General features: G+C 46.0%; 1 protein-coding gene across 2 annotated transcripts; it reads left to right on the forward strand.

Moving 5' to 3' along the window:
* On the forward strand, window positions 1–25,981 carry dync1h1 (dynein, cytoplasmic 1, heavy chain 1). Of its 2 annotated transcripts, none has more exons than XM_047611392.1 (78): window positions 1–370; window positions 1,380–1,467; window positions 1,577–1,750; window positions 1,876–2,131; window positions 2,236–2,422; window positions 2,532–2,803; window positions 2,905–3,132; window positions 3,233–3,886; window positions 4,012–4,434; window positions 4,542–4,721; window positions 4,824–4,973; window positions 5,099–5,245; window positions 5,460–5,600; window positions 5,717–5,893; window positions 6,066–6,176; window positions 6,262–6,381; window positions 6,478–6,717; window positions 6,837–6,992; window positions 7,187–7,300; window positions 7,395–7,505; window positions 7,598–7,807; window positions 7,904–8,050; window positions 8,138–8,304; window positions 8,417–8,590; window positions 8,698–9,052; window positions 9,165–9,359; window positions 9,444–9,726; window positions 9,861–9,961; window positions 10,100–10,259; window positions 10,349–10,589; window positions 10,670–10,853; window positions 10,979–11,191; window positions 11,326–11,564; window positions 11,664–11,820; window positions 11,916–12,140; window positions 12,229–12,459; window positions 12,546–12,686; window positions 12,794–13,027; window positions 13,128–13,334; window positions 13,461–13,582; window positions 13,672–13,837; window positions 13,950–14,113; window positions 14,209–14,338; window positions 14,431–14,564; window positions 14,642–14,756; window positions 15,408–15,569; window positions 15,654–15,868; window positions 15,968–16,172; window positions 16,280–16,453; window positions 16,586–16,705; window positions 16,842–16,962; window positions 17,494–17,689; window positions 18,036–18,153; window positions 18,233–18,448; window positions 18,544–18,756; window positions 18,893–19,020; window positions 19,114–19,267; window positions 19,390–19,536; window positions 19,627–19,777; window positions 19,871–20,124; window positions 20,232–20,366; window positions 20,448–20,542; window positions 20,628–20,802; window positions 20,896–20,971; window positions 21,068–21,228; window positions 21,322–21,433; window positions 21,556–21,616; window positions 21,692–21,815; window positions 21,893–22,006; window positions 22,108–22,278; window positions 22,382–22,599; window positions 22,688–22,791; window positions 23,790–23,998; window positions 24,215–24,368; window positions 24,465–24,607; window positions 24,705–24,873; window positions 25,284–25,408; window positions 25,538–25,981. In XM_047611392.1, exons 1-78 carry the CDS (start codon window positions 121–123, stop codon window positions 25,664–25,666), a joined length of 13,923 nt encoding a protein of 4,640 aa, XP_047467348.1. In that variant the 5' UTR covers window positions 1–120; the 3' UTR covers window positions 25,667–25,981. The 2 variants fall into 2 exon arrangements, with proteins under 2 accessions (XP_047467348.1, XP_047467347.1); XM_047611391.1 differs by lacking the exon at window positions 17,494–17,689 and adding an exon at window positions 17,130–17,325 and having other exon boundaries at window positions 2–370.
* The last annotated feature ends 36 nt before the right edge of the window (window positions 25,982–26,017 follow it).

A 26,017-nucleotide genomic window follows, 5' to 3' on the forward strand; every position in this document is an offset into this window, starting at 1 on the left:
TTTGACAGCCGCAGTCAACCTCTGAGCTCTCGGTGGAAGCTGCAGTCAGTTCATCACGTCAGCTTCGTTTCTTTGTTCGCCCTCACACCGTTAACGGACCTCCGGTGACCGCTTCGAAGAATGTCCGACGGCGGGGGGACGGAGGAAAACTCCGGCACCATGGAGGTGTCGGCCGTCCAGACGGTAGCAGACACCTCGGTGCTGCAGAAGCACATTCGGAAACTGGTACCTCTCCTCTTGGAAGATGGCGGCGAGGCCCCGGCCTCACTGGAAACCGCCCTGGAGGAGAAGAGCGCCGTGGAGCAGATGAGGAAATTCCTGGCTGATCCTCAGCTCCACACCATCCTTGTCGAGAGAAGTGCTCTCAAAGGTACATTTAGAAACGAGGCGGATATCTTTACGGCTATTTTGGACACGGCTGTTTAAAAAAAAAAAAAAAAATGAACGCAACATCCCTGCTAACTAGTTTTACGTGCACCAACAGGTACACGACTTGCAACCCAATCTGGGTTAAGGTGACTGCTCGCTAATTAACTATTAACCCGACATGACATCGTTATATTGTAATGCAACTACGCCATATTGGGTGTGGGGGTGAGAAAGACGGCAGTCACAACACAATACACTGCCCCTGAAGGCAAGCTTTCATGTTAAGGCGTGATAGTGGCCGCAGTTTATACAAAATGTTGGGTTAGCTTCTCGTATTTTGGCGTTACCCTTAATAAAGTTAATTCAGTCATTTATTGAAAAATGATAGTGGTTTACAGCGGTGCTGCAAAAAACGGGAACAGTGCAAATAGAAACTCAAAGAGAAAGACTCCTCTGTCTTTTCTGCTTGTCATATTGTGCGCAGCTTATGGGGTTTTTATCATGTGAAACTGTTTCTGTCAATGAACACATTATGTTCAGTTTCCTACAGGCGAAGTAATCCTCAGCTTTTGAACTGCTTGCCTTTTTTTTTCCCATTTTTATAACGGTGCTGAACCTTGATCCACAAATACTTGCACATGACCAGTCACTGAGTCTGAGCCTGCGTAGCTTTTGGATTCCCAGACAGACAGTCCCTACCCCAGCCTATTTGTGGTTTTGCAATAAGAATACTGATACTGCAGTGCAGAGCGCGGCGTCTGCAGATGGCTCTCTCTTTCTGACGAGCCGTAACCTCACTTATAAAATTGGATGGGGATTGGGAAATAAATATTTTCTCTCATTCCCTGTCACTTGATGCAAAATGGCATGAACGATAATTAGAAAGCAATCACATACTTAAAGGCCATCTCAATTTTGCAAATGTTGGATGTAGGATATTACATAGATGTGTAAGTAATGTTACTGGTCTGGTAAGACTCTTAATAGGTTTTTATTTGTTCTTCACACAGAGGATGTTGGCGACGAAGGAGAGGAGGAGAAGGAGTGCATCACTTATAACGTCAGCATTGACATACACTATGGGATTAAGTCCAACAGGTACAGTATGTTGCATCTAATGTGGTGGTCTGTGATGTTTGGAGAGAAAAAAATGTGGGTTTTTTTTGCATTCTCATTAAACTTCTGTCACCGTTTTTCTCCTCGTCAGCCTGGCCTTGATCAAGAGGACGGGCGTCATCGATGCGGACAAGCCCATATCAACCCAAGTTCGAGTGCTGACCTTGAGTGAGGATTCCCCATACGAGACACTTCACTCCTTCATCAGCAATGCCGTCGCCCCTTTCTTCAAGTCCTACATCCGCGAGTCTGGCAAGGCGGACAGGTAACGTCTTTTATATTTCTGAATAGTTTTTACAAACCCTTTATTAAATACAGTTAGTCCTGAACTTGATGTTGAATAGTGAAAAACTAACCTGTTGCATAATCTCCTCTGTTGTAACTCTCTAGAGATGGGGATAAGATGGCCCCCTCTGTTGAGAAAAAGATCGCTGAGCTGGAGATGGGCCTTCTCCATCTGCAGCAGAACATTGAGATTCCTGAGATCAGCCTGCAAATCCACGCAATCATCGCAAACATCGCAAAGCAGTGCTATGAGCGCGGGGAGAAGCCCAAGGTCACTGACTTTGGCGACAAAGTGGAGGACCCAAGCTTCCTCAACCAGCTGCAGTCAGGAGTTAATCGCTGGATCAGGGAGATCCAAAAGGTGCGAGGCATTCCCAAAAGCTGTTCATGTCAAATGTAACAGAACAGTGCAGTGATACAGTATGTGATCAAATATTTACTAGAGTTTATTGTTTGTCTGTGCAGGTGACAAAGCTTGATCGTGACCCAGCTTCGGGCACAGCCTTGCAGGAGATCAGTTTCTGGCTGAATCTGGAGAGAGCCCTGAACAGGATCCAGGAGAAGAGAGAAAGCCCCGAGGTTCTGCTCACATTGGACATCCTGAAACATGGCAAACGTTTCCATGCAACTGTGAGTTTCGACACAGACACTGGTGAGTGAACTACACTATATTTAGTGGACCTATGTCCTTTCTGTCCCCTGAACTGACACAAGTTTGAATAAAGTAGTAAAGTCTAATTAATTTTTAATATTTCTTACAGGTCTGAAGCAGGCACTGGAAACCGTCAACGACTACAATCCTCTGATGAAGGACTTCCCACTCAACGACCTGCTTTCTGCCCTGGAGCTCGATAAGATCCGTCAAGCCCTGATGGCCATATTCACTCACCTCAAAAAAATCAGGAACACCAAGTATCCCATCCAGAGAGCTCTGCGTTTGGTAGAGGCCATCTCCAGGGACTTGAGCTCCCAGCTCCTCAAGGTGTTGGGCACCAGGAAGCTCATGCATGTTGCCTATGAGGAATTTGAAAAGGTTTGTTTGGATGTATAGTGTGTCTTCAGTTCAAAACTCTTTCTCTGATGACCACACTGAGAACACACTTATCTGAATGTCCACGTACCTCCTCTGTGCAGGTGATGGTGGCATGCTTTGAGGTGTTCCAGACCTGGGAGGATGAGTATGAGAAACTGCAGGTGCTCCTGAGGGACATTGTGAAGAGGAAGAGAGAGGAAAACCTGAAGATGGTGTGGCGTCTGAGCCCTGCCCACAGGAAGCTTCAGTCCCGACTGGACCACATGAGGCGCTTCAGGAGGCAGCACGAGCAGCTGAGGGCTGTCATCGTCCGTGTGCTAAGGCCTCAGGTATTGTGCCTTCAGTATGTGCAGTGACCACATTTGCACATTGTCTTACCATTTAAATATGTTTTCACTGGTTAATTGTGAAATTGCTTTGTGTTTTCAGATATCTGCAGTGCCACAGCATGCCCAAGGGGAGACAGTGGAGCCTCAAGACATGAAGGTAGCCGGAGTTCTGTTGGATGCCGCTGATGCCAATGCCATCGAGGAGGTCAACCTGGCATATGAGAATGTCAAAGAGGTTGATGGCTTGGATGTGTCTAAGGAAGGCGTGGAGGCCTGGGAGGCCGCCATGAAGCGCTACGACGAACGCATTGACCGCGTGGAGACCCGCATCACCGCACGTCTGCGTGATCAGCTGGGAACCGCCAAGAACGCCAACGAGATGTTCCGCATCTTCTCCCGCTTCAATGCCCTCTTTGTGCGCCCCCACATCCGCGGTGCCATCCGGGAGTACCAGACCCAGCTCATCCAGCGCGTGAAAGACGACATCGAGTCACTGCATGACAAATTCAAAGTGCAGTATCCTCAGAGCCAGGCCTGTAAGATGAGCCATGTCCGAGACCTGCCACCTGTGTCTGGCTCCATCATCTGGGCCAAGCAGATTGACCGTCAGCTGACTGCTTATATGAAGAGGGTGGAGGATGTTCTGGGAAAAGGCTGGGAGAACCATGTGGAGGGGCTGAAGCTGAAGCAGGATGGAGACAGCTTCAGGGCTAAACTCAATACTCAAGAGATATTTGATGATTGGGCTCGCAAGGTATGGAGCGATGTTATATTTATTCAACATATTCTCAAACATTTGAAACATATTCTACGTTTTGCTGCTGATATAGTTCCTTTTATGTGTAAATTCATATTTCATCCCTTTATTTTATGAATCAGGTGCAGCAGCGTAACCTTGGTGTTTCTGGCCGGATCTTCACCATTGAGAGCACTCGCGCCCGTGCAAAGTCAGGAAACATGCTCAAGCTTAAAGTCAACTTCCTCCCTGAGATCATCACCCTGTCCAAAGAGGTCCGCAACCTCAAGTGGCTGAGCTTCCGTGTTCCCTTGGCCATCGTCAACAAAGCCCACCAAGCGAATCAGCTGTATCCATTTGCCATCTCTTTGATCGAGAGCGTGCGCACCTACGAACGCACTTGCGAGAAAGTGGAGGAGAGGTCCTCGATCTCTCTGCTGGTGGCTGGGCTCAAGAAAGAGGTTCAGGCTCTCATCACTGAGGGCATCACCCTGGTATGGGAGTCCTATAAACTGGATCCATACGTTCAGAGGTTGGCAGAGACCGTTTTCAACTTCCAGGAGAAGGTGAGGAGCTGTCACTATTCAGGAGTTACCAACATCCTGCATGAATATTGACTCAAAGCTGTCCTTTTTCATTTGAATGACAAATGTATTTTTTTTGTGCTATTCAGGTGGATGACCTCTTACTGATTGAGGAGAAAATTGATCTGGAGGTCCGCTCTCTGGAGACGTGCATGTTCGACAACAAGACCTTCTCTGATATCCTCAACCGCGTACAGAAAGCGGTGGATGACCTCAATCTGCATTCTTATTCCAATTTGCCCATCTGGGTGAACAAGCTTGACATCGAGGTTAGCGCCACAAATTAGTACCAATATGTGTTGTTCTGTCCTAGTCATGAGTTGTTTTTGTGGTGTTAAAATGGTTGGTACTGACTTATGTTATTTCTGTAGATTGAACGCATCCTGGGAGTGCGTCTTCAGGCTGGTCTTAAGGCCTGGACCCAGGTACTCCGGGGACAGGTGGAAGACAAAGCTGATGTGGACATGGACACAGAGGCTCCACAAGTCAGCCACAAACCTGGAGGAGAGCCCAAGATCAAGGTAATCACTGTGACTAGTGTCACTGCCTTGCATATTTTTAATGTTGAACATTACTTATAAAACCTTGGATATCTGGACAGAGTTGACTCCTTGTTTTTTTTTTTTTTTTTTTTATTTATTCGTAGAACGTCATCCATGAGCTGAGAATCACCAACCAGGTGATTTACCTGAACCCACCAATTGAAGACTGTCGCTACAAGCTCTACCAGGAAATGTTTTCTTGGAAGATGATCATCCTTTCTCTGCCCAGGATCCAGAGCCAGCGATACCAGGTGGGGGATCTTAAGACACTGGATAGTTTTTGTGATACATAAACGCGTAGATACAAGCTGCTTTGATCAAAATATTTAAAATAAATCATGATATGCAGGACTATCTTCCTCAGATTTTAGTGCAGACATGATATTTGGATATTGTGCAATATTACTCTCGTGTTTTTTTATTTTTTTTGCATTTATCCTAAGCTTGTCTGTCATTCCTCATTAGGTGGGTGTCCACTACGAGCTTTCAGAGGAAGAAAAGTTCTACCGCAATGCCCTGACCAGGATGCCAGATGGTCCTGCAGCCCTCGAGGAGGCCTACAATGCAGTGGAAGACATTGTCAATGAGGTGGAGCAGTATGTTAAGGTAAGAGCCTCCTTGTTTTAACATTAACTGTTTTTTAGTTCCTGTCTGATTAATCCAGCTGTAATCAAATTATGACGTATTTAATTATTGACGGTCTCTGTGTTACCTCTATCCAGGTGTGGCTGCAGTATCAGTGCCTGTGGGACATGCAAGCTGAAAACATCTACAACCGCCTCGGTGAAGATCTCACTAAGTGGCAGGCCCTGCTGGTCCAGATCCGCAAAGCACGAGGAACCTTTGACAATGCCGAGACTCGGAAAGAGTTTGGCCCTGTGGTTATCGACTACGGCAAGGTAGTTAGATAATTCAATCCTATAATTAATATAGTCTAGATTGAATCATCAGCTAAACTCTTGTCACTGAAAACAGGAACATCATTGTGCAAATTTATTTTTGCTGAAAGCTGTATAATTTTTTTTTCCTGAGTACTTTGTTTTAAGTGTTTGTATTTGTCCCTGACAACAGGTCCAGTCTAAGGTGAACCTGAAGTATGACTCCTGGCACAAAGAAGTCCTTAGCAAGTTTGGACAGATGCTCGGGCAGAACATGCAGGACTTCCATGCCCAGATCTCCAAGGTAATGGATAATATGGGGATTCTGTTCTTTGATAGACACTGATAACAAAACTGTCTGTTGGCTAACACTTATTGTTCCTCACCAGTCTCGCCAAGATCTTGAACAACACTCTGTGGACACGGCTAGCACCTCGGACGCTGTCAACTTCATCACATATGTCCAGACCCTGAAACGTAAAATCAAACAGTTTGAGAAAAATGTGGATGTAAGTACTTAAACTTTTCGCCTTCATCTTTGTATGACTGCTATAAAAAAAACAGTTTGGGGTCCTAACAAGATTCTCTATAATTTTTACTTGTAGCTGTTCCGTAACGGACAGCGTTTGCTGGAGAAGCAAAGATTCCAGTTCCCTCCATCCTGGCTCTACATCGACAACATTGAAGGTGAATGGGGTGCGTTCAGTGACATAATGAAGCGCAAGGACACTGCTATCCAGCAGCAAGTTGCCAATCTGCAGATGAAGATTGTCCAGGAGGACAAAGCCGTGGAAAACCGCACCACTGACTTGCTCACTGACTGGGAGAAGACCAAACCAGTTGCTGTAAGAGAAACTAAGTTATCTTATTGAATTGTAATCACGCCTATAAGTCGGATAATGTGGTTCCTTCTTCTCAAAAAACAACAAAAAAAACGTGTCTAACCGTTAATCTGTTCCTTTAGGGCAATCTGCGTCCAGAGGAGGCTCTGCAGTCTCTCGCCATCTACGAAGGCAACTTTGGCCGCCTGAAGGTTGAAAGGGAGAAGTGTGCCCGAGCCAAAGAGGCCCTGGAGCTTACTGACACTGGTCTGCTCAGTGGAAGTGAAGAGAGGGTACAGGTAAGGCCTGCACACACTTAGAACATTTAGCATTGATTATTGTATAAATGATTACTCTGTAACTTTTAATGTGCGACTTAAATCACTGATCTGTATGTTTTGCACATATGCACAAACCAAAATATAAGTTCTTTGACAAGATTTCCTTGTTGTTCATTTGTGTGACTCACGTGTGTCTTTGTGGTGACATGTAGGTGGCATTGGAGGAGCTGCATGACCTGAAAGAGGTGTGGTCTGAGCTGTCAAAGGTCTGGGAGCAGATCGACCAAATGAAAGAGCAGCCATGGGTTTCTGTACAGCCTCGCAAGGTAACAACAACACGATAATCTTCTGGATCTCCATTCTGTTGTGCCTTCAAATTCAGCATAATGTATAACCAATATATTTTTATTTCATGTGCAGCTTCGTCAGAGTCTGGATGGTCTTCTGAACCAGCTGAAGAACTTCCAAGCAAGACTGAGACAATATGCCTCGTATGAGTATGTCCAGAGGATGCTTAAAGGATACTTAAAGGTCAGGAACTAGTTTTTTCCACAAAGAATAAGTTGTGTCTTACAAAAGTAATAAGTTGCATTTTAAATGATCTGCCTGTACCTTTTCCGTAGGTTAACATGTTGGTGATTGAGCTTAAATCAGAAGCTCTGAAGGACCGCCACTGGAAACAGCTGATGAAGAGGTTGCATGTGAACTGGGTCCTGTCTGAGCTGACTCTCGGGCAAATCTGGGATGTGGATCTGCAGAAGAATGAGATGGTGGTAAAGGATGTTCTCCTGGTAGCCCAGGGTGAGATGGCTTTGGAGGAGTTCCTTAAACAGGTGAGTAAGGGTGGGCAGTTTCCATTCATAAATACACAGCTTGCAGTCTATTCTCGGATTTGTCGAATAATAATTGGATGGGTTCCTGGTTTTCAGATCCGTGAAGTGTGGAACTCTTACGAGCTCGACCTGGTGAACTACCAGAACAAGTGTCGTCTGATCAGAGGCTGGGATGACCTCTTCAACAAGGTCAAAGAACACATTAACAGCGTGTCAGCCATGAAGTTGTCTCCTTACTACAAGGTAAAAAGGCGTGTTACCCGGATGGGCATTAAGATTTAACAACATTTTATGAGTTTATTTTTTTACGACTGTTTTTTTCCCTCCTAGGTGTTTGAGGAAGATGCCCTGAGTTGGGAAGACAAGCTGAATCGTATTATGGCTCTGTTTGACGTCTGGATTGACGTCCAGCGTCGCTGGGTTTATCTGGAGGGCATCTTCACAGGCAGTGCCGACATCAAACACCTGCTGCCTGTAGAAACCCAGAGATTCCAGAGGTACGTGATCAACCATTATTATTATACGTATCAGCAGTTTAATTTCAAGTATTGACTTAATGTTATAATGTTTTCCACTATAATCAAGTGTCTGTCTCTTTCTTCATTACAGTATTAGCACAGAGTTCTTGGCACTGATGAAGAAGGTGACAAAGTCTCCTTTAGTGATGGATGTCCTGAACATACAGGGAGTGCAGAGGTCCCTGGAGCGACTGGCCGACCTTCTAGGAAAAATCCAGAAAGCCCTTGGAGAATATCTGGAGAGAGAGAGATCCTCATTCCCCAGGTATTGAAGCTGGTGCAAGCAAGCAGGAGGACATGTGCATCATTATTCATCCATTTTTTTGTTCCTTAATACGTTAATGTTTTTAATTACTCTCTTGACGTTGACAGGTTCTACTTTGTGGGAGATGAAGACCTGCTGGAGATTATTGGCAACAGCAAGAATGTGGCCAAACTCCAGAAGCACTTCAAAAAGATGTTCGCCGGCGTCTCCAGCATCCTGCTTAATGAGGACAGCACTGAGGTGCTAGGAATCTCCTCACGTGAGGGCGAGGAGATTCTCTACAAGACACCGGTCTCCATCACACAGCACCCTAAGATCAACGAGTGGCTCACTCTGGTGGAGAAGGAGATGAGAGTGACACTGGCCAAGCTGCTTGCTGAGTCCGTCACAGAGGTCACAGCCTTCAACAAGGGCACAGCTATTGACCTCAGTCAGTACATCAACTGGATTGACCGTTACCAGGTCGGGATCGAGCAGAACATTCATTCTGCATTCATTTAATTTTAAAATACTACTGCAGTCATGGAAATCTGGCACTCTTTAAATGTTTTTGTCTACTTCTTTTGCTCCACAGGCCCAGCTAGTCGTCCTCTCTGCCCAGATTGCCTGGTCTGAAAACATCGAGACTGCCTTGACCAACATCGCTGGTGGCGGGGACATGTCACCCATGCAGGAAGTGCTGTCAAATACAGAGGCCACCCTGAACGTGTTGGCTGACACTGTGCTGATGGAGCAACCACCACTTCGGAGGAGAAAACTGGAGCACCTGGTTAGAAAGATGGGATTGATTAGCTCATTTTCAAAAGAACACAGTACAATGTTTGTAATAATACCTGTGATGCTCCACTCATAGATCACCGAGTTGGTGCACCAGCGTGACGTGACCAGGATTCTGATCAAGAACAAGATCGACAACCCCAAGTCCTTCGAGTGGCTCAGCCAGATGCGCTTCTACTTTGACCCCAAGCAGACAGACGTCCTGCAACAGCTGTCCATTCAGATGGCCAATGCCAAGTTCAACTACGGCTTTGAGTACTTGGGAGTCCAAGATAAGCTCGTCCAGACCCCTCTGACAGACCGATGCTATCTCACCATGACCCAGGCTCTGGAAGCTCGCCTGGGAGGATCTCCATTTGGTATGAAAGTTGATTTTAGTATTAATTTCTTAAAAGATATGAAGAATACGTTTGAGAAAAGTGTAACTTTCTTTATAAAACAAACAAACTATAATAAGTTAACCACATAACTCCTGAATTTGTTCACCACCTAGGTCCCGCTGGTACAGGCAAGACTGAGTCAGTGAAAGCCCTCGGTCACCAGCTTGGACGCTTTGTCCTGGTCTTCAACTGTGATGAGACTTTTGACTTCCAGGTACAAAACTGTATTTAAATGTGGGCCAAGTAGAATAGCTGCTGAAATGCTGGCACTAATGGCAATTCTATTAAACTGTCCTAAATGTTCGTATCTCCAGAGTATAAAACATCTTTCTCCTCTTTTTTTTGTTTTTAGGCCATGGGTCGTATCTTCGTGGGTCTGTGTCAGGTAGGAGCTTGGGGCTGCTTTGACGAGTTCAATCGTCTGGAAGAGAGAATGCTGTCCGCCGTCTCCCAGCAAGTCCAGTACATCCAGGTGGCCTTGAGGGAGCACAGTAATCCTAACAGAGACAGAAGTATGTATGATATGAGTGGGGAAAATTCAGTTCTTGAGTTGTACATGTGGACTGCATTGTAAACACGCTCTCATCTGTCATCCTCCCAGGTGTGCCCGTCACTACAGAGCTCTTGAACAAGCAGGTGAAGGTGAGCCCGGACATGGCAATCTTCATCACCATGAACCCTGGCTACGCTGGTCGTTCCAACTTGCCCGACAATCTGAAGAAGCTGTTCCGTAGCTTGGCCATGACGAAGCCTGACCGTCAGCTCATCGCGCAGGTCATGCTCTACTCACAGGGTTTCAGAACAGCTGAGACCCTCGCCAAGAAGATTGTGCCCTTCTTCAAGTATGTACTGTGGTTGTCTGAGTTAAGAGCATATTGAGAAGTTCCTCTCCTCTAAATTAACCTTACACCTCATATTTCAGACTGTGTGATGAGCAGCTGTCATCTCAGAGTCACTACGACTTTGGTCTACGAGCGCTGAAGAGTGTGCTGATCAGTGCCGGTAATGTCAAGCGAGAGCGCATCCAGAAAATCAAAAGAGAGAAGCATGAGCGTGGAGAGGATGTCGATGAAAATGATATTGCTGAAAACCTTCCTGAACAGGAGGTGCGTGAACTGTTATTTCTCGGACTTAGAAGTTTCTTCATTCCTTTGTTTTTTTTGCACCTCTTGCAAGTTTTGTTTTTTGGAATATGGGTTGTTTCACTAAGTCTGTGTTCCATTTACTTTAGATCCTTATCCAGAGTGTGTGTGAGACTATGGTCCCCAAGCTGGTGGCGGAGGACATTCCTCTGTTGTTCAGCCTCCTGTCAGACGTCTTCCCTGGAGTTCAGTACATGCGGGGAGAGATGACCGCTCTGAGGGAGGAGCTGAAGAAGGTCTGCACGGAGATGTACCTCACCTACGGAGACGGTGACGATGTGGGCAGCATGTGGGTGGAGAAGGTACGAAGCTAAATTAAGTCAACGCACATCTTTATGTATTGGTGTGCATGGAAACAATGAAACCTAAGAAGACACTGATGCATTTTAAAGGTACACACACACAGAGTAAACATTGTCATTCAACCTTTTTCCAGGTACTCCAACTGTACCAGATCACTCAGATCAACCATGGTCTGATGATGGTGGGACCATCAGGCAGTGGGAAGACCATGGCATGGAGGGTGCTACTCAAAGCCCTGGAGAGGCTGGAGGGTGTTGAGGGAGTGGCCCACATCATTGACCCTAAGGCCATCAGCAAAGACCACCTGTACGGAACCCTGGACCCCAACACCCGTGAATGGACGGATGGCTTGTTCACACACATCCTCAGGAAGTTAGTTCACATCTTATTAAAATTATAATCCAGCAGTCATTAAAAATTTGTCCCACCTTTCAAGATGTTTTTTTAATATCATGTTTTTTCTAATATAAGGATCATCGACAATGTTCGAGGTGAACTGCAGAAGCGCCAGTGGATCATCTTTGATGGCGACGTTGACCCAGAGTGGGTTGAAAATCTTAACTCAGTCCTGGATGACAACAAACTGCTCACCCTGCCCAATGGAGAGCGTCTCAGCTTGCCACCAAATGTAAGAGCACAACATTTCAAACACTGTTGTCGGCTTCAGTCTTGTTTCAGTCTGAGCTTATTTTATTTACCTTCTGCCTTTCTCTTTCTATCCAGGTGCGTGTCATGTTTGAAGTGCAGGACCTGAAATATGCCACCCTTGCCACCGTGTCCCGCTGTGGTATGGTGTGGTTCAGTGAGGATGTCCTCAGCACCGACATGATCTTCAACAACTTCCTCGCTCGCCTCCGCAGCATCCCGTTGGATGAGGGAGAGGATGAAGCTCAGCGCAAGAGAAAGGGCACTGAAGATGAGGAAGAGACTGCCTCACCAATGCTGCAGGTACTTAAAATACAGAAAACACACAAAAAAACACCAGGGCTTTAGGTATTCCTTCATTACTAATGTTCTGCTGTTTGCTTCACTTTAGATCCAGAGAGACGCTGCAGCTGTCCTGCAGCCGTACTTCACCTCCACAGGCCTCGTGATCAAGGCCTTGGAGCACGCCTCTAAGATGGAGCACATCATGGACTTTACTCGCCTGCGCTGTTTGGGTTCACTGTGCTCAATGTTACACCAGGCTTGCCGTAATGTGGCTCTGTACAACAACAACCACCCTGACTTCCCCATGCCCATTGATCAGCTGGAGAAATACATGCAGGTAATGTGCTTGCTTCAGTTCTTCATACACATGAAAGAAACAAGATATGTATTTTCTTAAAACTGATGAATGGTATTTCTCTGCAGAAATATTTGATCTACGCGGTGCTCTGGTCCTTCTCTGGTGATGGACGGTTGAAGATGAGGGCAGAGCTTGGGGAATACATCCGTCGCATTACCACCGTGCCCCTTCCTTCCGCTCCAAATGTCCCCATCATTGACTATGAGGTGCAGCCTCTTTTTTTTCTTAATGTTTTATCTGTATCTGCAGTTACAAAGACAAATCCAGTCTTGTATTTTCTGAACCAACCGTGCATCATTTTATTCTCGTTTAGGTGTGTATCTCCGGAGAGTGGCAGTCCTGGCAAGGCAAGGTGCCCCAGATTGAGGTCGAGACCCACAAGGTGGCTTCACCAGATGTGGTGGTTCCCACCCTGGACACTGTTCGCCATGAGGCTTTGCTCTACACATGGCTGGCAGAGCACAAACCACTGGTTCTGTGTGGACCTCCCGGCTCTGGAAAGACCATGACCCTGTTCAGTGCCCTCAGGGCTTTGCCTGACATGGAGGTGAGAGTCTGGAGTGAATTTTAACACTCGTTATAAATACTGCTTTTGACTATTGCTTTATTGTCAACACTATCAAACTTCTACCTCCACTCTCTACCAGGTTGTTGGTCTGAACTTCTCCAGTGCCACAACCCCAGAACTTCTCCTGAAGACCTTTGACCATTACTGTGAGTACCGCCGTACTCCTAACGGTGTGGTCCTCGCCCCCGTCCAGCTGGGCAAGTGGCTGGTGTTGTTCTGTGACGAGATCAATCTGCCGGACATGGACAAGTACGGCACACAGAGAGTCATCTCTTTCCTCAGACAGGTATGATTCACTGTTAAAAAAAAAAAACACTAACACGACTTCCACTGCTCCACGAGAAGGCAGTTTTTACCTGTGAAAGTAAAAGTATGGCGGCATCAAATGTGGTTATCTCTCATCTCTCTGCAGATGGTGGAACATGGAGGTTTCTACCGCACCTCAGACCAGACTTGGGTCAAACTGGAGAGGATCCAGTTTGTTGGAGCCTGTAATCCTCCCACTGACCCTGGCAGAAAGCCTCTCACACACAGGTACAGACTTGATCATAGCAGTTACTAAACGTATGTGGTATTTAACATATAACAAATGTATTGACCATATTTTGGCGCGTTCTCTCTAGGTTCTTGCGTCATGTTCCTGTGGTGTACGTGGACTATCCAGGTCCAGCCTCTCTCACCCAGATTTATGGAACCTTCAACCGCGCCATGCTGCGCCTCATCCCATCTCTACGAACCTACGCCGATCCTCTGACAGCGGCTATGGTTGAGTTCTACACCATGTCTCAGGTGAGATGACGAAGATCGAAGATGTGTTTTTTTTTTTTTTTACTCATGACTTTCTTTTCATTAAAATTAATTGATTTCACATCTTACTCCAATGTCTTGTTTTCCACTCTAGGAGCGTTTCACCCAGGACACTCAGCCTCATTACATCTACTCTCCCAGAGAGATGACCCGCTGGGTGAGGGGCATCTTTGAGGCCCTGCGGCCACTCGAAACTCTACCTGTGGAGGGGCTCATCCGGATCTGGGCCCATGAGGCTCTCCGTCTCTTCCAGGATAGGTGGGTTTTAGTTTTTGTCTGAGTGTTATCATAAACAAGGTGAATCACGAGGGGTGACATTTTAAGAGTGATTAAATGTTGTGATTTGTTTCCAGGCTGGTGGGTGACGAAGAGAGAAGGTGGACAGATGAAAACATTGACATGGTGGCTCTCAAACACTTCCCCAACATTGATAAGGAGAAGGCTCTCAACAGGCCTATCCTCTACAGCAACTGGCTCTCAAAGGTACATCCGATCTATCTGTGTTGACTTCGCTGATATCTGCATCTGTAATATTCAGGTCAACAGTAGCTGAAGTTCCATTTTTGTTGTTTAAGGATTACATCCCAGTGGAACAGGAGGAACTGAGAGACTACGTGAAGGCCCGTCTGAAGGTCTTCTACGAGGAGGAGCTGGACGTCCCTCTGGTGCTCTTTAATGAGGTGCTGGACCACGTCCTCAGAATTGACCGGTGAGTAACGGCTTCTTTATCACAGCCCCGCTCATTAAATTCCTTCTTATATTAAATATTGGTGTTGTGTTTTTCAGAATCTTCCGTCAGCCTCAGGGTCATCTCCTGTTGATTGGAGTGAGCGGAGCAGGAAAGACGACTCTCTCGCGCTTTGTAGCCTGGATGAACGGACTAAGTGTCTATCAGATCAAGGTTCGTACAAAAAATGTTGCATTGATTTGGAGTCGTGTTGATTAATTTATTAACACATAAGTAAATAAGACTACTGAACAGATCAACAAAATAACTGAAAGCAAAGCATGCAGTACATTAAGAAGAGAGAAGGAGTATAAACAAATTCAGCATAAACAATAAAGGAAATAACATATATAAATTCAAAGAACAGCTATGAGATAAATAAGTCATAGTTTCAACAGATGAATCAAGGTATTTAGAGGAGTGTAGAAGATATAATGAAATGTTATGGAAGTGAATGGATTCTGAATTTGCAATGCACAATTAAAAGATCTAATGTTTGTTTCTTGAATGAATTAACACTGGTACAGTTTGTAATGTGAGCTGTTAAGGAGTTCCTATAATGAGGACCCCTGTATCTAAGCAAGAAAGTGGTCCTAAAGAAAATGGGATGGAGATTATTTGCTGACAGTGTATTGAACCTACTGAAATGTAGAGTGAAAACAGGTCGGAAGTAGCTTGTGGATGGATTGATAAATGGAAACACAAATTTACATCAAGAATGGGAGGATACATAGGGATTGACACAATGGGGTGGAGCTAACAGATTGTGGGAGCTCACAAACACTGTTGCACGCCTGTTGATTTTTGTATGTGTCTTTTATTTAGGTGCACAGGAAATACACCGGGGAAGACTTTGATGAAGACCTCCGTACAGTTCTGCGTCGCTCAGGTTGCAAGAACGAGAAGATCGCCTTCATCATGGACGAGTCCAACGTCCTGGATTCTGGTTTCCTTGAGAGAATGAACACACTGCTGGCCAACGGAGAGGTAACTTAAATTATATTCTCATAACTTGTAGCCCGTTGTTTTGCATCTGTTCTTGTGTTGCTGATGCTCCCCTGCTTTTTATAGGTTCCTGGACTGTTTGAGGGGGATGAATATGCCACCCTGATGACTCAGTGTAAAGAGGGAGCCCAGAAAGAGGGGCTGATGCTGGACACTCACGAGGAGCTGTACAAGTGGTTCACCAGCCAGGTTATCAGAAACCTCCATGTGGTTTTCACCATGAACCCATCCTCAGAAGGCCTGAAGGACAGGGCTGCCACATCGCCTGCCCTCTTCAACAGGTACAGAGTCTCATAACAAATGAATGAACTGCACTAGAGGAACAGGAAGCTGAAGATAGATGGGAGACTATGTTTACTGAAATCTTTTCTCCTTGTCAGGTGTGTGTTGAACTGGTTTGGAGACTGGTCCACAGAGGCCCTTTATCAGGTGGGTAAGGAGTTCACCAGCAAGATGGATCTGGAGAAGCCCAACTACAAGGTGCCAGACTACATGCCCATCGTCTATGACAAACTGCCCCAGCCTCCATCTCACCGCGAAGCCATTGTCAATGGCTGTGTGTTCGTACATCAGACACTCCACCAGGTATTGTGTTGTGCTTAAATAGAAATTACACAATTGGGAAAAAATGGTTAAAATGTGAACTTAATTCTGAACATGCCTTGAGTAATACTTGTTGTGAAATCTCTCAGGCTAACAACCGCCTGGCTAAGCGTGGAGGTCACACCATGGCCATTACTCCTCGCCACTATCTCGACTTCATCAACCAGTACGCAAACCTGTTCAATGAGAAACGCAGTGAGTTGGAGGAGCAGCAGATGCACCTCAACGTTGGTCTCCGCAAGATCAAGGAGACTGTAGATCAGGTAATTGTTTATTCCTTTAACTTTTCCAACGTGCATTGCATTAATTTATTAACTTTTCACTTCAATCCACCAAGGCTTTGTGTTTTGCTTGTCCATCATCAACTCTGATTGTATTAATACCTTGTCATCAAGGTGGAGGAACTTCGTCGTGACCTGAGAATCAAGAGCCAGGAGCTGGAGGCAAAGAACGCTGCTGCCAATGACAAGTTGAAGAAGATGGTGAAAGACCAGCAGGAGGCTGAGAAGAAAAAGGTACACGAGAAGGAACTGAACACTATTAAAGAACAAGAAGTGACTTTCTGTAGATGTGACCCCTTTATCCCTGCATTACATGCGTCGTTTGGGTTTATCTGTGCACTAGACTGTACTGTTACTACTTTAATTCCAGGTGATGAGTCAGGAGATCCAAGAAGCTGTGTACAAGCAGCAGGAGGTGATCAAGGACAAACAGCTGAGAGTCAAACAGGACTTGGACCAGGTGGAGCCAGCTGTTATTGAGGCTCAGAATGGTACAGTGCTTCTTGTTAATTTTAACTTATGTGTAACGGCTTTTTATACATTTTGATTGTTAAGCGCAAGGCTTCCAGTTAACAGTGTGATGTCTGCTCGCATCCTCCCTTCATTGCCGCCCCATTCCTTGTCATAACCCTCGCCCTTGTTCACCTGGTGTCGATAGCCGTTAAATCCATTAAGAAGCAGCACCTGGTGGAGGTGCGTTCCATGGCCAACCCCCCCGCGGCCGTGAAGCTGGCCTTGGAATCCATTTGCTTGCTCCTGGGAGAAAGCACGACTGACTGGAAGCAGATCCGTTCCATCATCATGAGGGAGAACTTCATCCCCACCATTGTTAACTTCTCTGCTGACGAGATCAGGTGAAATAAAAGAAAGATGTTTTTGGCAGTTGTTCACTAAAGACTTGCCTTTCTCTCTCCCTCTCCTTCTCCACTTTTGTCTTTTTTCATTTTTCCTCCCTGAACCCGTGTCATTTCTCTGCGCTCCTCTTCCATCTTTCGAACACGTTCTTCCTTTTACTTAACTAGCGGTGAGTTCTATTAAGCGGCAGCACCTAGTAGAAGTGCGGGCTATGACCAATCCCCCAGCTGCAGTCAAACTGGCCCTGGAATCTATCTGCCTGTTGCTGGGCGAGGAAACCAATGACTGGAAAAAAATCAGACAAGTTATTATCAGGGATAATTTCATCAGCAGCATAGTCAACTTTTCCTCTGAGGAAATGAGGTACCGGTGTCAAGATTGTCTGTTTTGTCTTTGTCTAATGGAAGCACAAATGACATTATCCAATCAGCACAAGCCGCATCCGTGATTAGTATTTGATTTCAGCGCCTTGGTACAAAGTGTAATCAGTTAATTTCGAATCACAGAATGAGCTGATGGCAACAGCCGCCACGTTCCTTGTTTGTACAAATTGTCCCCTTTTGCAAAAATTATTCTGTGCCACATCTCGCAAAATCCTTCCTTCCTTTTTAAATTTCAGTTAAATTTCATATGATTTATCCTCACGTTGAAGTATTTCACTTCATAAGGTGCTGCTGTTTTCTAATGACTTTACTTCTACTTTATTCAGCGACTCCATCCGTGAGAAAATGAAGAAGAACTACATGTCCAACCCAAGCTACAACTACGACCAAGTCAACAGGGCATCTCTGGCCTGTGGACCTATGGTGAAATGGGCCATCGCTCAGGTATGGACGCCTAAACAGTATGGGAATGAAGATAATTAAGTGCTTTTCTAATGTGCACCATGTTCTATCACTCTCCCAGCTGAATTATGCCGACATGCTGAAGCGCGTGGAGCCTCTGCGCAACGAGCTGCAGAAGCTTGAGGACGATGCCACGGACAACAAGACAAAGGCAGAAGAGGTGGAGCAGATGATCAGAGACCTGGAGGCTAGCATCGCTCGCTACAAGGAGGAGTACGCTGTCCTCATCTCAGAGGCCCAGGCTATCAAGGCTGATCTGGCTGCGGTCGAAGCCAAGGTAACTGGCTGTCACCTGTGTCTGGTTCCCCCTTCGTACAATATCAGCCTCTTCGGTTCTGATCTCCTCTAATTTATTTTGCTCTCTGTTCCCAGGTGAACCGTAGCACAGCCCTCCTGAAGAGTCTGTCGGCTGAGAGGGAACGCTGGGAGAAGACCAGTGAGACGTTCAAGAACCAGATGTCCACCATAGCGGGAGACTGTCTCCTGTCAGCGGCGTTCATCACGTACGCCGGCTACTTTGAACAGCAGATGAGACAGAACCTGTTCACTACGTGGTCTCATCACCTGCAACAGGCCAACATTCAGGTATGTGAAGCTCATCTTTGACACCTACAAATCTAATCCTCTTGACATTAGGTGTATATATGACAATACATATTTAGACATAAATAAGCATACCAAAGCATATAATCACTCCCACTGTCCTGATTCTGTACCCTAGTTCCGTACGGACATTGCAAGAACGGAGTACCTGTCCAATGCCGATGAGAGACTCCGCTGGCAGGCCAACTCCCTCCCAGCTGATGACCTCTGCACTGAAAACGCCATCATGCTTAAACGGTTCAACAGGTCAGTATCGTTATTTGATCAGAGAACCATAAAACTTAAAATATCAGTACAATCTTTGTACTGACTTTCTGCTCTGTATCTTTGTCGTTTTAGGTACCCACTCATAATCGATCCATCAGGCCAAGCCACCGAGTTCATAATGAACGAGTACAAGGACCGCAAGATCACCAGGACCAGCTTCCTGGACGACGCCTTCAGGAAGAACCTGGAGAGTGCTCTGCGTTTTGGAAACCCACTGCTGGTCCAGGTAGGAGCGTCTGTTTTAAACTGCTTAAATGTCTCGTAATTCCTGCTACGCGATCAACATCCAGTTCCCTAGTTTCAATCGAGCCCTTTATTTATTCACATTCGTTTTTTTGTGTCTTGAAGGATGTAGAGAGCTACGACCCCATCCTAAACCCGGTGCTGAACAGAGAGGTCCGCAGGACCGGAGGACGTGTCCTCATCACCCTCGGAGACCAGGACATCGATCTGTCACCTTCATTTGTCATCTTCCTCTCCACTCGAGACCCAACGGTAAAGAGACTATTTTGTTTTTATTTGCTTTGCATCTTTGACGGTGCAAATACTTTGATCTGAATGCTGTGTTGTGTCTTATGTGTGCAGGTTGAGTTCCCACCAGACTTGTGTTCTCGTGTCACATTTGTCAACTTCACCGTGACACGCAGCAGCCTTCAGAGTCAGTGTCTCAACGAGGTCCTTAAAGCCGAGAGACCTGACGTGGATGAGAAACGCTCAGATCTCCTCAAACTGCAGGGTGCGACATAAATACAGTGACAGGTGGTGGAAAAAGGGAGGTTGGTGTAATAATGAACTTGGGCAATGACTCCCTCTCTCTCGTCTCTTTCAGGTGAGTTCCAGCTGCGTCTTCGTCAGCTGGAGAAATCTCTGCTGCAGGCCCTCAATGAAGTCAAGGGCCGCATCCTTGATGACGACACCATCATCACCACGCTGGAGAACTTGAAGAAGGAGGCGGCCGAAGTGACCAGGAAGGTGGAGGAGACTGACATCATCATGGCCGAGGTGGAGGCGGTTTCACAGCAGTACCTGTCTCTGTCATCAGCCTGCAGCAGCATCTACTTCACCATGGAGGCTCTCAACCTGGTGCGGGGACATTTCTAGTTCTTTTCTCTTTCTGAAACTAATGAATGATGAATACTATCTATATGTATAACACTTAATAAACCAGCTGCCTCTGTACCACCTTTCAGATGCACTTCCTCTACCAGTACTCGCTCCACTTCTTCCTGGACACGTACCACACCGTGCTGTATGAGAACGCCAACCTCAAGAGCATTAGCGACCATACCCAGAGACTCGCCGTCATCACCAAGGACCTCTTCCAGGTTTGCGTCACAACTTAAAATGAAATAAGTCTAATTTTCTTAAAGAGAGAGTCATGCTGATGTCTGGTTGTGTGTCACTAGGTGGCGTTCAACAGAATCGCCAGAGGCATGCTGCACCAGGACCACATTACCTTTGCTATGCTGCTGGCTAAGATCAGTCTAAAGGGCATGACCAGGTAAGACAGCAGTACTGTATGTAATGACCAAGATGATGGGTAGTATTAAACAAAGTAATTAATCAAATCTCTTGCATTTCTCCAGTGAGCCGTCATATGATGCAGAATTCCAGCACTTCCTGCGTGGTAAGGAGATTGTCCTGACAGGCATGTCACTGCCCAAGGTCAAGGGTCTGACTAGCGACCAGAGCGAGGCCATGGTCCGACTCAGCCGCCTGCCAGCATTCAAAGACCTGGTGGAAAAGGTTGAGGCCGACGAGGTGAGCACTGACAGATGCTTTCCACTTTGCACGTGCTATGACTTTACACTGACTATATCAGTGATCATTCATTCCTTTGTTTTGTCACCACAGCAATTCTTCATGTGGATTGAGAGCAACACACCCGAGCTGGCCGTTCCTTATCTCTGGTCGGAGGAGAAGCAGGCCAGTGAGTATATGAACTTACACATTAAACACAAACTGTAAGGACAAGCAAAACCTTTGTTGTTATGACCTTCCCTGATCTGTACCGTGTCCTGTTCAGCTACCATTGGCCAGGCAGTGCACCAGCTGCTGCTGATTCAGGCCTTCCGCCCCGACCGTCTGCTGGCCATGTCGCACATCTTCGTCTCAAAGGTGCTGGGAGAGACCTTCATGAACATCATTGAGCAGCCTCTTGACCTGGCTAACATCGTGGACAGCGAGGTAGTTAAAATTATAATTTTTTCAATATTTTCCCCATTTGCTTTTCTATTATCTCTGTTGTTTTTGCTGACCTCTCTTTCCTTGTGTCTGCAGGTGAAGCCCAGCACTCCAGTGCTGATGTGTTCTGTACCTGGTTACGATGCCAGCGGACTGGTTAGAGATCTGGCTGCTGAGGAGAACAAACAAATCACCTCCATCTCTATTGGTAAAGGAATAAACCTATAACTCTTGGTTCTTAGTACATAAACTAGAACCTTCTCTTAGTTTGATTAAATCAGAAGCTCAGTGAGGATATTGTAAACGTTTATATACTTCCACTGTCCACAGGCTCTGCTGAAGGTTTCAATAAGGCTGACAGAGACATCAACACCGCTGTCAAGTCTGGCAGGTGAGTATTGTTAAATGTAAATGTGTGCCGCTGTTTTGTTGTACCGGTGTCCTGATCGTTTTTCCCATCCTGCAGGTGGGTGATGTTGGAGAACGTCCACCTGGCCCCCGGCTGGCTGATGCAGCTGGAGAAGAAGCTCCACTCGATGCAGCCTCACGCCAGCTTTAGGCTTTTCCTCACAATGGAGATCAATCCCAAGGTACACCACATCACCCGCGAGGATATGATCAGCTAAGAATATGGATGATGAAAACTCACTCCGCTGTTTTCCTACAGGTGCCAGTGAATCTGCTTCGTGCTGGTCGTATCTTCGTGTTCGAGCCTCCTCCTGGTGTCAAGGCCAACATGCTCAGAACCTTCAGCAGCATTCCTGTGGCTCGCATGTGCAAGGTGATATAAGCTGTGCTCACCAACTCGATACAAACGTACACTTCAGAACATTTGTAAAACATCTGCTGTATAAATATATATATATTTTTTTTTTTCTACAGGCTCCCAATGAACGTGCACGTCTCTACTTCCTGCTGGCTTGGTTCCATGCTGTCATCCAGGAGCGTCTACGTTACGCGCCACTCGGCTGGTCCAAGAAATATGAGTTTGGAGAGTCTGACCTACGCTCCGCTTGTGACACCGTTGACACGTGGCTGGATGACACAGCTAAGGTTAGACATGGTTGCAGGCATTATACACAACTTTAACCAATAATAATAATGTTGGCGTGTGCATTATTTGTTGCAATACTCACCTACCGACACATGTACACAGGGCCGTCAGAACATCGCACCAGACAAGATCCCATGGGCGGCTCTGAAAACCCTCATGGCCCAGTCCATCTACGGCGGCCGCATTGACAATGAGTTTGACCAGCGGCTGCTCAACACCTTCCTGGATCGCATCTTCACAAAGGGAAGCTTTGACAGCGAGTTCAAGCTGGCTCTCAAGGTGGACGGACACAAGGACATCAAGATGCCCGACGGCATTCGGTCAGTTGGGTCATATTTTTCGTTTTGCGATTTGCTATGTCCCCAACCTGAAAAATAAATCATGTTAAATGTTTCTGATGTGTTACAGGCGCGAGGAGTTCATGCACTGGGTAGAGATGCTTCCTGACACTCAGACTCCATCCTGGCTCGGGTTGCCCAGTAATGCAGAGAAGGTCTTGCTCACCACTCAGGGTATGCAGAAGCCGGCCGTCTTCACTGCTTGTTGTTCTGTTACAGTTACTGAACTGCATTTTTTGTATTCTTTTGCCATTTATTCAGATTTCTTATGTCTACAGGGTAGCGTATTAATCAACTCTCTCTATTCTAGTGTCATAACTCATATTTTGACAGGATGTCTCCGTGCAGCGAGAGGACGAGTTCCTTTTATTTTTGGGTCTACTTGTTAAGGGTGTTCCCTCTGCTAATCTCATCCTCCCGTCGGTTCGCTTCACCTCATCACCAGATCATTTCCTGTGGATTCACAAGTACAATAGCCTCTAGTTGCAGCCTTGCGTCCACGCATCGTAGCTTTGTAGCCTAGCTGTCATAACCATTATTCTTTAAAAGGTGCTCTGCCCAAAGGATTGGGTGTGCGTGTCCTCACCCTCCAGCAGCTGTATTTCACAGCCATCATGTCGCTTTGCTGAGATACCATCCCACCCTGAGATTAGGTTTTAAAACCCTCACCCACTTCCATATCCCTCGGCTGCCCCTTCACATCCCACCTTCCCGTTTTGTCAAATTGATCTTCACAGCTCCAAACCCTCCCAACCCCAGCTGGTGAAGCGTCCACCCACTGCACTCCCCCTTTCTTTTATCCTCACCTCCTCGCCTTACTTTATACCTCAAATTCTGCCCTTCTATATTATTTGTGCTCATTTATTTTTTTTACAGGTCCAGTGAGTCGTGATGTTTCTTTTATCCACTTGTGTAAAGCTATGTGAAAGTGATGGAAATATTGCCTGAAGCCTTGTTTGTGTGTGTTGACCCAAAGTCGTCCTAATTTGTTAGTCCGACACCCTTTTTTTTTTTGTTTGAGAAAACAAACCCTTTATTAACACATCCTTGAGGTAAGCTGTTTGTTCCACGATTAATTTCTTTTTCCCTCCCTACCTGCTACCGTTGCCTTGTCCTCCACCTCTCTTCCACCTCCCTCCCCGCTCACTCGCTCCCTATGCCGGGCTGCACAGGCACTGACATGATGGGTAAGATGCTGAAAATGCAGATGTTGGAGGATGAGGATGACCTTGCCTACGAGACGGAGAAGAAGGAGCGCACTTCGTCCACATCCGACGCCCAGCCAGCCTGGATGAGGACCCTCCACACCACAGCCTGCAACTGGCTGCAGCTCATGCCACAAACAGTCAATCCACTCAAACGCACGGTGGAGAACATCAAGGTAATGGCAGAATAAAAAGGAAAGGCTGATGGCAAGCAGACTACTCCTGCACTGACAGCTAATAAGATAATTTTTGTGTCTCACATTTGAGGTAACCAAGATCGAGTTTGATTGTTTTTTTTTTTTTTTTTTTTAGATTAATATGTTTTCTCTGTTATTGCATCTGTGCAGCTTCCACATTTGCTTTAACACCATCTTTGTCCAATTAACCACCAGGACCCACTGTTCCGCTTCTTTGAGCGTGAGGTGAAGATGGGCGGCAAGATGCTGCAGGAGGTCCGTCAGGATCTGTCCGACGTGGTGCAAGTGTGTGAAGGCAAGAAGAAGCAGACCAACTACCTGCGCACACTCATCAGTGACCTTGTGAAAGGTTTGTTCATGTACCTTTATGAATTTAGCTCACACATGTCAGATGAATGGATGTAGTTAAATATATATAAATAAATAAATGTCTTTATTTTCTCAGGAATCCTTCCTCGCAGCTGGTGTCGGTACACGGTCCCTGTCTCCATGACCGTCATCCAGTGGGTGGCAGACTTCAGTGAGCGTATCAAACAGCTGCAGCAGATCTCCCAGGGAGCTGCCAGTGGGGGCGCGAAGGAACTGAAGGTACTGCTTGTTTTCAGAATCAAACGAGCTCTAACTCGTTAAATAGTACGATAAAACTGATCTCACCGTGTCCTCTCCTCTCGCGCCCCGTCTCCAGAACATTCACGTGTGCCTGGGCAGCCTGTTTGTGCCAGAGGCTTACATCACCGCCACCCGCCAGTATGTGGCACAGGCCAACAGCTGGTCACTGGAAGAGCTGTGTCTGGAGGTCAATGTCACCACCGCCCAGGGAGCCGCACTGGACGCCTGCAGCTTCGGCATCAAAGGTCGGACAAAACACGTCATCTGCTGTAGTCAAGAAAAAAAACATTGTGCAAGTTGCATAACAAGCTGAATTGTGGTAAAATGACGTGAATTGTATCTTTATAAGAGAGTGGTTCATTTTCTTGGCTTTCCTAATAGATTTTGTTTGCTACACCAAGGCCACTTTTCTGTTTGGAAATTTGTCTTGATGGAAAAATAAATGCATACTTCTTCTACTTTAATACTACTAGTGACAATTCACGAGTGTGATCAGCCTCATATATGCACCACCTTTTTATATGACAAGCTGAAAATGAGCTTCACTAGCATTGGAACATGTGCATCTAAGATAATAATGTTCTATAATTTAGTGTAAAAGTTGTAAAACGTTGTTAGGAGTTCTTATTCCAAACATGTTTCCGATTGTTTCCAGGTCTGAAGCTGCAGGGAGCTACTTGCGCCAACAACAAGCTGTCTCTGTCCACCTCCATCTCCACTGAGCTGCCTCTCACTCAGCTCCGCTGGATCAAGCAAAGCAACGCTGAGAAGAGACACATGGTAAAAAAAACAAAAAACAAAACAAGAACATATGATGCAACAGTATATCTTTGTAACAACTATTTGGTTTCAGGTAATTTGGGAAAACAAATGAGGTCATAAACGTCTTTGTCTTTCCTCTCACTGCAGGTGACTCTGCCCGTGTACCTGAACTTCACGAGGGCCGACCTCATCTTCACCGTCGACTTTGACATTGCGACCAAAGAGGATCCTCATAGCTTCTATGAGCGCGGAGTCGCTGTCCTGTGCACAGAGTAAATGAAACGAGTCATTCCTTTCGACTGAAAAGTCTTGATTATTATCAAACCACACTTAATCTCTTACATCCATTACAGTTTAGAAGTAATTGTAGCCTGTTGCATTCCAATATAAAGCTTAGTTAGAAACATTTATGGAGCAGTAATGAACATTTAATCATTCGTAGTGGCTTTGGAAAGTGTCCTGGAAGGTCAAGAGAATGTTGTCAGATGGTAAATGAAACGAGTGGTAAAAGAAAAGTGGAAATGGGAAGTTGAAATGTTTTAATGAAAGGAAAAGTATGTTTTTAGATTGAATAAAACATGTTAGTATGAATGAACTGCCTCCAGCGTGGTCTGTGGTCTAGTTAAT

The sequence above is a fragment of the Mugil cephalus genome, chromosome 17 (assembly GCF_022458985.1).
Source record: "Mugil cephalus isolate CIBA_MC_2020 chromosome 17, CIBA_Mcephalus_1.1, whole genome shotgun sequence".
Classification (NCBI taxonomy): Eukaryota; Metazoa; Chordata; class Actinopteri; order Mugiliformes; family Mugilidae; genus Mugil; species Mugil cephalus.